This window comes from Canis aureus, chromosome 5, assembly GCF_053574225.1.
Source record: "Canis aureus isolate CA01 chromosome 5, VMU_Caureus_v.1.0, whole genome shotgun sequence".
Lineage (NCBI taxonomy): Eukaryota > Metazoa > Chordata > Mammalia > Carnivora > Canidae > Canis > Canis aureus.
In genome coordinates, this window is record NC_135615.1 from 22,300,222 (window position 1) to 22,312,096 (window position 11,875).

Genomic DNA, 11,875 nt, shown 5'->3' on the forward strand with positions numbered 1-11,875 from the left:
TTTATTTTTTCTTGCTTACCTGTTCTTACCATTCTGTTTCTCCCCTCCCTTTAGGTTGGACTAGTGTTGCAATAGATGGATTATTTCTATTTCTAGAACTCGGACATCATCACTTGTTAATACTCTATTTAATGATTCCTGGAACTGCCATTCCAAAGAAGAATAAAAGCACAACTTAATGAAATCGGCGTAGTCGGTAACAATCAGAAAAGATGAAAAAAAACCACCCATACGTGACCAATAGTACATATTTCTAGCTAGAATGTTAACAGTCTTTTTTTTCACTGTTTACCCATTTGTAGAAGGGATGAAAAGGTAGAGAGAACACATTCCTCTAATTTCCAGACTTTTGGCTGTCTCTCACTGAAGAGAAGGTATTTTTCCACTCTCTAGAAAAGGGACTGTTTTTCTATGGTCTGGACGGAAGTCACAGAATTGTGAAGGAAGTCTTTGCTCTTACGTGGAGATAAACTGCTGCATTTCTATGTATTAAGTGTTGGTCTGTTCGTCCATGTAACAGAATGAAGGATCCATTTGGAAAATTGGTGCTTCCGTCACCTTACGCGCTGTCACTGGGAGCATTTATGGAATCAGCACTTCCGTAGCCCAGTGACAAGTAGGTGGATGTTTAAGTTTAGAGGGAGATAAAAATGTACTGCTGACTGGTAAGTACATTTCTTTCTCCAGAAGCAGTATTGCCAAATAAATAAACACACAGATTTGTACTTTGGTCTTCAGCAGGTCCCGTAGATTGGTTCAAAACTCAAATTTTGTGTGCAGATATGTACAGAGTCCACACCCGTGACCGACTCAACTTTGCAGCTGCCGCACACATTCGTGTCTTCTCAGCGGCAGCAAGAGATGTGAGGCAAAGACAATAAAAGCTGTAAAGTCAAAAGAAATGCTCAGTGGAATTATTAGTGCTATCAGGACATTGATAGTTTGAATGTTTTTATTACTTATGCAAAATTGCACATAGTCCTTTATGCTGACTTTAAGTTATCATGAAAGCTGTCATGCTAATGGAAAATGTCTTATTTGTAAATAAGTATTCCTAATTTTGTTACTGATGGTGTTTTTATCTAGAACTTGAAAACCCAGGTTTCCCAGTGTACATATATATGTATATATTGCCAGTAGTCAAAGGAATGGGGAGAACATGCTGAACGAGGCCACATGAAACTGGCTTTGACTCAAAAACCAGAGTAGACACTTCTCCCTGCCTTTATAATACCAGTGCCTAGGCTCTTCAGTCCAGAAAAACTTAATTTCAGACAACATGATGGCCTTTCCTTTACGTTCTAAGTGGTCAAATGAAACCAGTCAGATCTCCTATCAGGCAGCAGCTAGCAAACTATGGCCCATGAGCTCAGTCCAACCTGTCACCTGTTTTTGTACAGCCCACAAGCTTAGTTTTTACATTTTTGAATGGTTGTTGGGTGTGGGGGGGCGGTAATCAAAGTAATGACATTTTGTGACATGTGAAAATTATAGGACATTCAGATTTCAGTATGCATAAACTTGTTTTTTTTTAAGATTTTATTTATTTCTTCGTCAGAGACACACAGAGGCAGAGACACAGGCAGAAGGAGAAGCAGGCTCCCTGCGGGGAACCCAATGCAGAACTCGATCCCCAGATCCGGGGATCACACCCTGAGCCAAAGGCAGATGCTCAACCACTGAGCCACCCAGGTGTCCCTCAGTATCTGTAACAGTTTTTTTTTTTTTTTTAAGATTTTATTTATTCATGAGAGAGACAGAGAGAGAGAGAGAGGCAGAGATGCAGGCAGAGGGAGAAGCAGGCCCCATGCAGGGAGCCCGACGTGGGACTCGATCCTGGGTCTCCAGGATCAGGCCCTGGGCTGAAGGCGACGCTAAACCACTCAGCCACCCGGGCTGCCCAGTATCCAGTTCGATTGGAACACAGCCACACTTGCTTACGTATTGCCTGTGGCTGCTTCACACTGGAAAAGGTAGAGCAGAGTTATTCTGACAGAACTGTGTGGCCCAGAAGGCCTCAAATATTTAGTGTCTGGCCCTTTACAGAAAAAAAAACAACAAATTGTTGACCCTGACTTACACTAAAGAGCTGAAAGCCACTCTGCACCCTCCTTACCCTCATCGTAAAGACAAACCCACAGCTGTGACCACCACTAGAGGGCATACGGGGACCCCACCCGTAGTGCGTGATTAGGACAGTTGACCTTTCTGAGGACCCAGAGAGGACTTCTCATATAAGACCATTCAGACTCTACCATGTTACCTTCTTTCTTAACAGGAGGAGAGTGGCCTCGGAAGCAAAACTGAACCAATTCACCAAAACACCAAGAATTTAATAAATGGGATTTTAACTTAATCTGGAGTCAGGGATCTAGTTGAGAATTCTGTTGCATTCATTTTTACGGCAGTCTTAGATGATGTAGGTTTTCAGATCATTGCCGAATTGCCAGTCAGAAGTTTTATCACAAGCTCACCTTGTGATGAGACTGTGGGCACTTTTCATTTGTTTACATAATTCTAGTTGTAAGAGAATTCAGATTCTTTCCACAGTCACTTTTAAATACAGTAATAGTGTATTTCCCTCTTTGTGATTTAGGCAGATTACTGATGAACATTTCAAAACTGAAGACTGGTAAAATTGCTTGTGTTTATAAAAGTTATTAGAACTAAATTCCACTGCAATATACACTGTCTTACAGATTCAAAAAAACACTGTCCTGCCTTGTCAACAGTGGAAATGCTCTATTTCATAAAGTAGCTTTCCCTCCCTGACCTCCTTTTTTTAGCCAAGATGGTATTCAGTAACATTTAAATGAACAGAGGTGGCCTATTCCCAAGAGTCAGCCAGAATTTAGGCTGAAAATATATTTTAGCAATCCAGTACCTCCCCCACTAAATTACTAAAGGACTTTTCCGAACACATACTGTAAATAGCAGATGCTTTAACAGACATAGAGCATTGATTATGCTCCATTTCCTAACATAAAGAACCCCAGCCATTGCACAAACCCATCTCTGAGGCCTCAAGCTCCTCAGTTTTTTCATTCTCTTCCTGCCTCATTTGACCTAATTATCAGCATTCTTTTTACCCATGCTGGATTTCCAAGGAGATGAGTTAACCATGCAAAGGGGTGAATTTCAACTATTCACAATAACGTATCTGGGTTTTTCCTATAAACACTTTTCTCCCAAGTTCATGCATATGCCTACCTACAAAGAAAATCAAATCAACAGTAAAAAAAATTCTGAATGTATTGCTTGTTTAGTATCTTTCTTTTAAAACTGATCAATCTGCAATCCAGTTTCATCTGCATTACTCACGAGAACCTTTTTACTGTGGCACATTTTCCAAGTTTGATAGAAAGATGTCAAGTGTTGTAGGATACAGAATTTCTTGCTTACAAGCACTGTACCAGCCTTTTAAAAAGTGAATTTATACAAGCATGGACATTAGCTTCAATAAACTTTTGTTTTGATATTCATATTTTTTAATATTTTCTGCACTTAGTGTTTTTAAGTGTCAGCCTATTTATACAAAGTCTTACACCTAAGGAAGGAACATTACAAAAAGCATCCCGAGAACATATATAAAAATAACACATTTTATTTGTTTTAAGGCTTCTTTACAGAGTGTCTTTTTACAGCTGTAGGAAACTACAAGTTTATAGGAGATTACTTTGAAGTCGGTTTTTTACTTTTGGGTGGTTTCCTTATCTTACTGGGGTTTGGAATCACTTTCTTTATTTTCAGGGGTTGTAACACTACAGCCTGCTGACCTTCCACAAGCTTCTTTTTATGTTTAGAGAGGTCTTCAAAGGAAGTTTCTAAAATCTCCTTGTCCTGGCTTTCCAGAGATTCAGTGTCTACATTTTCCCAGGCTTCTTTAGGCTGCCCATGCAGCCATGGTACATGTAAACTGGGTACTCGGGGAATTATGGCTTTTACCTCCTCAACAAAAGCCGTGGTGTCCTTTCTGAACCCCAAGGCCAGGACACATTTTAAGCCAATGACAGGTGCGAGTGTCTCACTGAGACGGGGAACCTGACAAGCAGGCACTGATCTGCTGGAGCTCAACTGAATCAGGTGGGAGGTGATGATGGCAGGCTTGGCTGACTTACACACGAGGACCAGCAGCAGCCCATTCCTTTCCAGAGCTCTGGTCACTTCATTAACACCGATGGCAAGCTGCCTCCTGACGAGCACAGGAGTCCACCCTGACCCTTGCTCATTATCTTCTGGTTGTTTCTCTTTCAGATCCTCGCTCTTATCAACTTCTGTGCTACATTTGTCTGGGCTTTGTTTTTTTAAAAACTGCTTTTTCTTTCTCTTCTTATCCTCAATCTTCTGAAGCCCAAGAGATTTAAATCTGTCTTGAAGTGTCTGTAATATGAAGTGCATGTCTTCTCTCTCTAGAGTAGTCCAGCAGATAGTATATGGGTTGTTTAACGATGTCTTTACAGTTAAAGGTCTTGTCTTCCGGATGGAACCCCGCCCCGGTGCTTGAGGAGCTGCAGCCATTTGGAAAATCTTTCACAGAGAAGCAAACAACAAAGTGAAATTCGTGTTACTAACAATGCATGTCAGAATATCTTGTTTGTACTTTCTCTGATTCTTGGTAGACAATAGCAAGCCTGATTATATAGAACCAATTATGTGACCACACTGAACCTCTTTTAAGATTAAGGAATTTATTTTCCCCATTTTTTCACGACTTGGTCTTTATTCATATACAGGCAATATATAAGTGTTTTGCATTACTGCAGTCACCGTGAAATTCTATTTCATTTATTAAAAATGTTCCATGTTTCTACTTGTTCACGATTCTGTTTTTAATGACTGTGTGGTATTAATCTTACAAATTTGTTACCATTTGCTAAGTTGGTCTCCAGTTAGGCTTCCACCCTACAAACACTCCCCAAGCACCTCCAGTATGCATTCAGTATTCTAGTCACTGGGGTTCGGCAGTGAAGAAGTCCACCTGCACAGAGCTCACGATCTAAGGGCCCAGGGCCCGGAAACCTCTGCCATTCATATATAACCAGGTGTGGCTTTTAAGAAACAAATAGTGATAACATTATGATTAAAAATCCAAATGATACTTTAATTCTATGCCTTTTTGCAAGTCTCCCTCCATCCCTGGGCCCTAAGCTTCTTCCTTAAGCATCTCATACATACACAGGTATAGATCCCCCCCCCCCTTTTTAAAAATATTTTAGTCATTTTATTCATGAGACACAAAAGAGAGAAGCAGAGACAGAGGCAGAGGTAGAAGCAGGCTTCCTGCAAGGAGCCCAGTGCAGGACCCCAGGATCACCACCTGAGCTGAAAGCAGATAGATGTTCAACCACTGAGCCACTCAGGTGCCCCACAGATTCCCTCTTCTTAACAGTTACTCCTAGCTGACTGCTTCTCCAGCTGGCAACTTGATGAAAAGTAGGGAAACTTTGTAATGAAAGTTAATATTAGTCCATTAAAACTAAGAAGGATCCTTCTTGGGAAAATGTTAAAAACCATTGATCAAGGGACCGTATCCTGGCTGTTCTTCCCAGGGCAAGTGCAATTCTCTTCCCTCAGTTTTATTCTTCCCTTCTTCCTGGTGCTCAGCTAAGAACCACAGTGACCTCTGTGGCAAAACAGAAGGAAGTTACACGCCAGGCCCCTAGAAGTCTAGGGCTGTCCCTATTTTCAGATAACCAGCTTTTCTCCCTGCAGGGAGGAGGTATGACCCTCATTCCAGGTCATTTATCCTACTGGGGCCCACCTTCCCCAAAATGCCACATGCACAATCAAGGATTAAGGTCTCCAATTAAACTTCCACTCACCAGGCTGGCTACTGATGGTGAAGAGCAGCTGTCTTTGGGGAATGTGTCAGAACTGGGGGGGAGTGTGTAAGAATTTAGAAGGCATTTTTTCCATGTATGATTGTGATTCTCACAAAATTCCTATAGAATCAGCCAACCTGTGGGTGAAGGAACAGCCTCGGGTTAAATGCTTTGCCCAAAGTCACAACTGATTTTCCAAACACAAAGTTTATGCTCTTTCCATCCTGGCTGCACCTCAAAAGTAACCTGTTGCCTTTTAAAAACATACAGGTGGTTGGTCCTTATCCTGGACGTACTGAACTGGAATCCCTGGGAATAGGACCAGGGTACCTGTATTTGTCAAAGCTGCCCAGATGACTCTGATCCAGAACAGGGTTAGAATAGCTGGGATAGGACAGGCTGGCCCTTGACACCGGACAGGCCTCCTGAGAAATGAAAAATGGCCTCCTGACTGCCACTGGTCTCCACTGCTCCTCCTAAGTCCTCTTGTAACAGAAATCCAAACTTCAGCTCCTCCAGGGAGTGTCGGACCTTGTTCAGGACCTTGATGCCAGAGCCTCAGTACCTGCTGTGCAAGCTGCTTCCTTCATACCAGCCCCTCTGCACAGCCATCCTCACTGACACCTCCCCCCTCATTTTCTCCATGTTCCCCCCAAGCACAGAGGGAGTCAGGAAGCAGACCAGCTAAATCCAGTCAGGATTGGTAGAGGCTGGCATCAGGTTGAAGGTCAGGAAGACGAGCAAGACAAATATGACTGAACAGAGCTCTTGCCAAACTGCAAGTCAGCTCCTGTGCCTCAGCATCCAAGCAGCATGATGCTGAAATCCTTAAGTAATACTTATACTTGTGTGCTCTGGAGAGACAGCAAGTGAGGCATGAACTCCTGTTCTCAGAATCTAGCGGGAGAGACGAGAGCCAAGTAGTTCAGATAGAACAGAACCTTCCACCAGATAATCCAAGAGCAAAATACTGATTGATGAGAAGGGATGGTTTTAGAGCAGAAAAACATGAAGGCCTTGCTGAGGTGCCTTTTGGGCTATGTCTTGGAGGCACTCACCACCTATGGGATCAAGTGCAAACCCTTTACAGTGACCTACAAACCCCACACACACTGACTCTCACCTCCCACCAGCCTCTTCCACCATTACACCCACTTACTGCTTATTGAGGCCACCAATTTCTACCCTCCCCATCTTTTTAATTTTTATTTATTTGTTCATGAGAGATGGGAGAGAGAGAGGCAGAGACATGGGCAGAGGGAGAAGCAGGCTCCATGCAGGGAGCCCGACGTGGGGCTTGATCCCAGGTCTCCAGGATCACGCCCTGGGTTAAAGGCAGGTGCTAAACCACTGAGCCACCAGGGCTGCCCCCCCCTCCATCTTCGTACATATTATTCCCTCTGCCTGGAATACTGTTCCCACCTTCGGCCCCACAACCACCTTTCTTCTTCAGCAAGTATTTCTGGATTATCCACAATGTACCAAACCATAAAGTATTAGCGTAAAAACAGTTACTGGCCTCAACAGAACTTAGAATCCATGAAAACAACAAATGAGCAGGTAATAGTACAAGAAGATGTGCACATTCAAGTCTGGGAATTCTAAGGATACTAAGGAAACAGCAGAAGCATGAATTAGCTGAAGGGGAGAGAAAAGATGTCCTGGAGAAAGTGACCTTTCAATCCTGCATCTGAAGAGTGCCAGCCAAAGGGGGCATGAAGCAGAAAGAGTACCCCAGGCAACAACATTAACGAAATGAAGGAAGTTCACGCCGCTGGGGAAGAGATGCTAGAGATGCTGAGGTATCAGGAAAGGGAGGCGAGGACCAGAGGGTGAAGGTCCCGCAAACCGCATAATAATGGAAAGCAACTGCAACGTTTGAGACACAAGAGCGAGCGTGATTTGAAAGGCCCTGCAAAACCATCCTTGCGGAAGCCCGGGGCCACTCCTTTGCCAGAAGTGGAAGGAGGAGCAAAGAGGTTCCCAGGGTAGGCTCGATGGTGGCCTGCACCAGAGTGACCGCAGAGGGAACAACGGGACAAAATTACATGCAGTTGGAAGAGTTAACTGGTGGAACCTACCCGGCTTGGAGCTATCAATAGGAAGTAAAGGACTCAGAGATGCCTTCCAGGGGATCCCCGGGTGGCTCAGCGGTTTAGCACCGCGTGATCCTGGGGTCCCGGGATCGAGTCCCACGTCGGGCTCCCTGCGTGGAGCCTGCTTCTCCCTCTGCCTGTGTCTCTGCCTCTCTCTCTCTCTCTCTCTCTGTCTGTCATGAATAAATAAACAAAATAAGAAAGAAGAAAAGAAAAGAAAGAAAAAAGAAAAGCCTTCCGGAGGGGGTTGGGCGGCAGCCCCAGGGCCCGCAGGCTGCGTTCCTGCCCCCGAGCTCCTCCCTCCCCGGGCCTGCCGCCCGCCTGTACCGCCGCATCCTTCACCATTTCGCCCGCACACCGCAGTCCTACAGGGATCCGCCCGCACTTGTAGGCCTGGGGCACTGAGGGGCCGGGGGGCGAGGGGGGCTTTATATCTCGCCGGTTCCCGCGCCCTAAGATGCTCAACCCCAGGCAGAGACAGGAGAGGAAACCCAGGCCCGGAGGCGGAACGTAGCCCCCGTCGCGCTGGGGCTGCCTGGCCGGACGGACAGGTCTCCCGGAGAAGACCTGGGGACCTCGCGTGTCCCCCCGGCGCCCGCGTCCCGAGCCGGACCCCACCCGGGGCGCGCCCCTCCCGCCCCCGCGCCCCGCTCCCACTCACGACCGCACCCCCGCCGTCTGCACGTGCGCCGCGCGTGCGCAGAGCCCCCGCCTCTCCGGCCCCGCCCCCCATGCTCAGACCGCTTCGCATCTCACCGTCCCCCTTGTCACTCACGGTGGGGAGAGTCGGCCCACAGCGTCCAAGGCCCGAGCCACAAAAGCCCGGAGTCCGGGATCGCGGGCCGGGAGGCTCAGGGCTGCGCCCCACCGCGGCAGCGCGCAGGCGCAGGGAGACCTCACTGCGAGCCTCGCGAGACTTCACGGTTGTCGTGGTAACGCGTCGCTCTCGGTCTCGGTGGCTGGTGTGAGGGCTCGTCGGTCGTCGCCCGAAGCTGTTCGTCACATCTGCCGCCCTCTCGCTTCTAATCCAGTCTCTACCTCTCTGCTCCCGGGAGCCTTGGCTCGCTCGCCCTCTTCTCGCTTTTCGGTATTTGGCTTGCCCGAGGGGAACGCAAAGCCCCAGGCCGTGCCCCAGCGTCCCCCGGCCTCCGTCGACTCCCCGGCACCGGGGAGGTCAAGATGCAGCGGGGATGAGGGGTGGTCTGGGATAAAAACGCGCTTACAGGCAACCGTGCAGGCGATCTTGCCCCCCACCCCCGCCCCTCCCGAAACAGGCACGGGAAGGCTGCTTTGGAGTGTGCGACAGCAGCTCCGAAAACTCCCCCAAGTATCTGCTGTAGCTGCTCCGGCCAGTGAAAACTGACGGTAGGAACGGGGTCGCTGGGAGGTCCTGGACGACTGCGAAACGGCTGGAGGACGTTTGCAAGGTCAGGCATCGGAGCGTGTCGATCCACCCGGGGCCGGGAGGGCGCTTGGAAGAAAGTAGGTTCCTTCTGACCTGAAGAGCCTCCTCCCTCCCTCGCCACCCCCTTCCTTTCCCTTTCCAGCCTAACTTAGCTCCCCACCCCCACCCCCACTTACTTTTCCTCTCCCTGTCTTTCTCAAAACTTGTCCTTTCTCAACCTCTTCTAGGCTCGTTTTGATTTTCCATTTCTTTTTTTAAATTATTTTTATTTATTTATTCATGAGACACACACACAGAGAGGCAGAGACATAGGCAGAGGGAGAAGCAGGCTCCATGCAGGGAGCCCGACGTGGGACCCGATCCCGATCCCGGGTCTCCAGGATCACGCCCTGAGCTGAAGGCAGGTGCTAGACCGCTGAGCCACCCAGGCTGCCCTTGAATTTACATTTCTTAATCTGTTTCCTAACATTCTGGGTTTTTAGCACCGACGTAGCACCTAACTGGCCGTAAAGTAAGCAAAACAAAAAGCCCGTGTTCCTTTTGGTTCCGAGATTGTTGCAGGTTACCCATGTGATTTCTAAAAAATATATTTATTTATTTGAGAGATAGGGAGAGCACGAGCAGGGGTAGGGGGTGAGGACAGAGGGAGAAGCAGACTCCCCGGCAGCTGCCACGAAGCTGAATGGGGCTCCATGCCAGGACCTTGAGATCCTGACCTGAGCCAAAAGCAGATGCTTAACCAGCTAGGCCACCCTGGAGCCCCCAGTGTGACCTTTAAAAAAAAAAAAAAATCCACTGGGTGTTATGCTATATGTTGGCAAATTGAACTCCAATAAAAAAATAATAGTAAAATTAAATAAATAAAAAAATTTTTAAATCACAATCAAAAAGACTAAAAAGAATGAAGTTATAAGAATTTGAGTGTAACAACAGGCTTTTGTTTTGTAAAATGAACCTTACTGGTTCCTTATGATGAACTGCAAACATCAATTTTAAAAGTCTTCCGTCTAGGGTCTAAGCTGTCAGGGAAGTGGGGACACACATATCTAGTTGAAATGCTAGAGGAATGGGAAGGAACCGTGCCTAAGTTTTCGTCCCCCTAAGGTTCCAGAGTGCCGAGTTAGAGGTAGAGCATCCCCTCGGCTTACAGTCGCTCTATGATGACTGCTACATCCCACAGGCTGTGGAGCCAGTTTGCCTACTTGAAATCCTCACTTCAGCTCTGACTAGGGTGAACCCCTAAAGCAAGCTGTGTAGTGAAGTGATAAAAATAGTACCTGTTGTGCTTCTTAGGAGAGATCATCTACGTAAGAAGATTAGTGCAGTCCCTGGCATGCAGAAAGCACTTAGTAACTCCATCCTGAATTAGAGTTAATAAAAATTAGGGGCACTTGGGTGGCTTAGTGATTGAGCATCTGCCTTCGGCTCAGGTCGTGACCCTGAGGTCCTGGGATCAAGTCCTGCCACCAGCTCCCTGCAGGAAGCCTGCTTCTCCCTCTGCCTGTGTCTCTGCCTCTCTCTGTGTGTCTCTCATAAATAAATAAATAAAATCATTTTTAAAAAATAATAAAAATTAACAGCCTCTGTGATTTTAGTGCTTGTGTTTTATTTTGAGAATACTAATACAATTTCCGCAAGAATTTTGCTAAAATGAGTAACTACGTTGTCAAAGGTGATTTCTCCCATTTAGATCACACAGACAATATAAGAAAAATGTGAAGACTCTTCCCACGACCCAGTGACTCAAAAATATTCTCTTTCAGCGTTCCCTTCTAATTTGTTTCACATTTACTCATGTGTTTATATTGTGAAATAATACCACCAGTTAAATTTTGTGTTCTGATTTCCTTCTCATATAGCATTTTTGTATTTTTCTCATATAGTCTTCAAGTTATCAGATTAACTCTTATATATGTGGTGTATGTACATATGTGCATATAAATATAATGTTTAATGACAGCTGTTATTTTAGTGTAAACCTCACTTTGGGTTTTGAATAATAAAGCTTTCTTTTTATATTAATTCTAGAATTGGACTGCTGTTAGATTTATATGCCTGTCATGATGTAAGAGTGGTTTAAAGGACTTGGTGATAAGTCATGTCATTAGAGGCAATGTATGTGTGAGGCTTTTCAAGCAGTGAAGCGACCTCTAAGCAAACAGCATGGTGGCAGTGCCACGCGTCTGTAGATAAAACCTGTAAGGAGAAAAAGAATCTAATTGGATTTAGACCACTTATCATACTTATAAGACAGTAAAAGCAAGACCAGCAGGATGTCAGTCCCCTGCATCCCTAGGCCCATAGGATAACATCCCTACTCCCAGAGATCAATAGCCATAGGTGTCATGAGTGATGGGTCACTCTGCATTGACAAACCAACTTTATACTTCAGCTGAGTAGTTTCATAGACTTACACAGAAGCCTGCAGCTGTAGCCTAAGGTGGTGAGGGATGGGGCAGGAAGGGGAGGAAAAGATGGAAATCATTAGTCCCGCTAAAACTAGAGAAATGGAAGAGAAACACCTTTGGGGGGGTGTCTTCCACAAGATAGGG

General features: G+C 46.0%; 2 protein-coding genes across 16 annotated transcripts in view; one reads left to right on the forward strand and one right to left on the reverse strand.

The window, feature by feature from the left end:
* NMT2 (N-myristoyltransferase 2) overlaps nt 1-4,806 on the forward strand; it is a 70,848-nt gene extending 66,042 nt beyond the window's left edge. For all 5 annotated transcript variants that reach the window (XM_077897090.1, XM_077897091.1, XM_077897093.1 and 2 more), the window contains one exon: nt 55-4,806. In XM_077897090.1, coding sequence (XP_077753216.1) covers nt 55-75 — 21 coding nt within the window. In that variant the 3' untranslated portion in view covers nt 76-4,806. The remainder of the gene's footprint in view (nt 1-54) is intronic.
* RPP38 (ribonuclease P/MRP subunit p38) lies at nt 3,589-8,813 on the reverse strand. Of its 11 annotated transcripts, XM_077897103.1 has the most exons (5): nt 8,694-8,809; nt 7,904-8,083; nt 5,823-5,959; nt 4,924-5,048; nt 3,589-4,527 (listed from the first exon to the last, which is right to left on the reverse strand). In XM_077897103.1, the coding sequence occupies exon 5, from the start codon at nt 4,516-4,518 to the stop codon at nt 3,673-3,675; it is 846 nt and encodes a 281-aa protein (XP_077753229.1). In that variant the 5' UTR covers nt 4,519-4,527; nt 4,924-5,048; nt 5,823-5,959; nt 7,904-8,083; nt 8,694-8,809; the 3' UTR covers nt 3,589-3,672. The 11 variants fall into 11 exon arrangements, with proteins under 11 accessions (XP_077753229.1, XP_077753221.1, XP_077753222.1 ...); XM_077897095.1 differs by lacking the exon at nt 4,924-5,048; XM_077897096.1 differs by lacking the exon at nt 4,924-5,048 and having other exon boundaries at nt 8,675-8,792.
* Nucleotides 8,814-11,875: the final 3,062 nt, after the last annotated feature.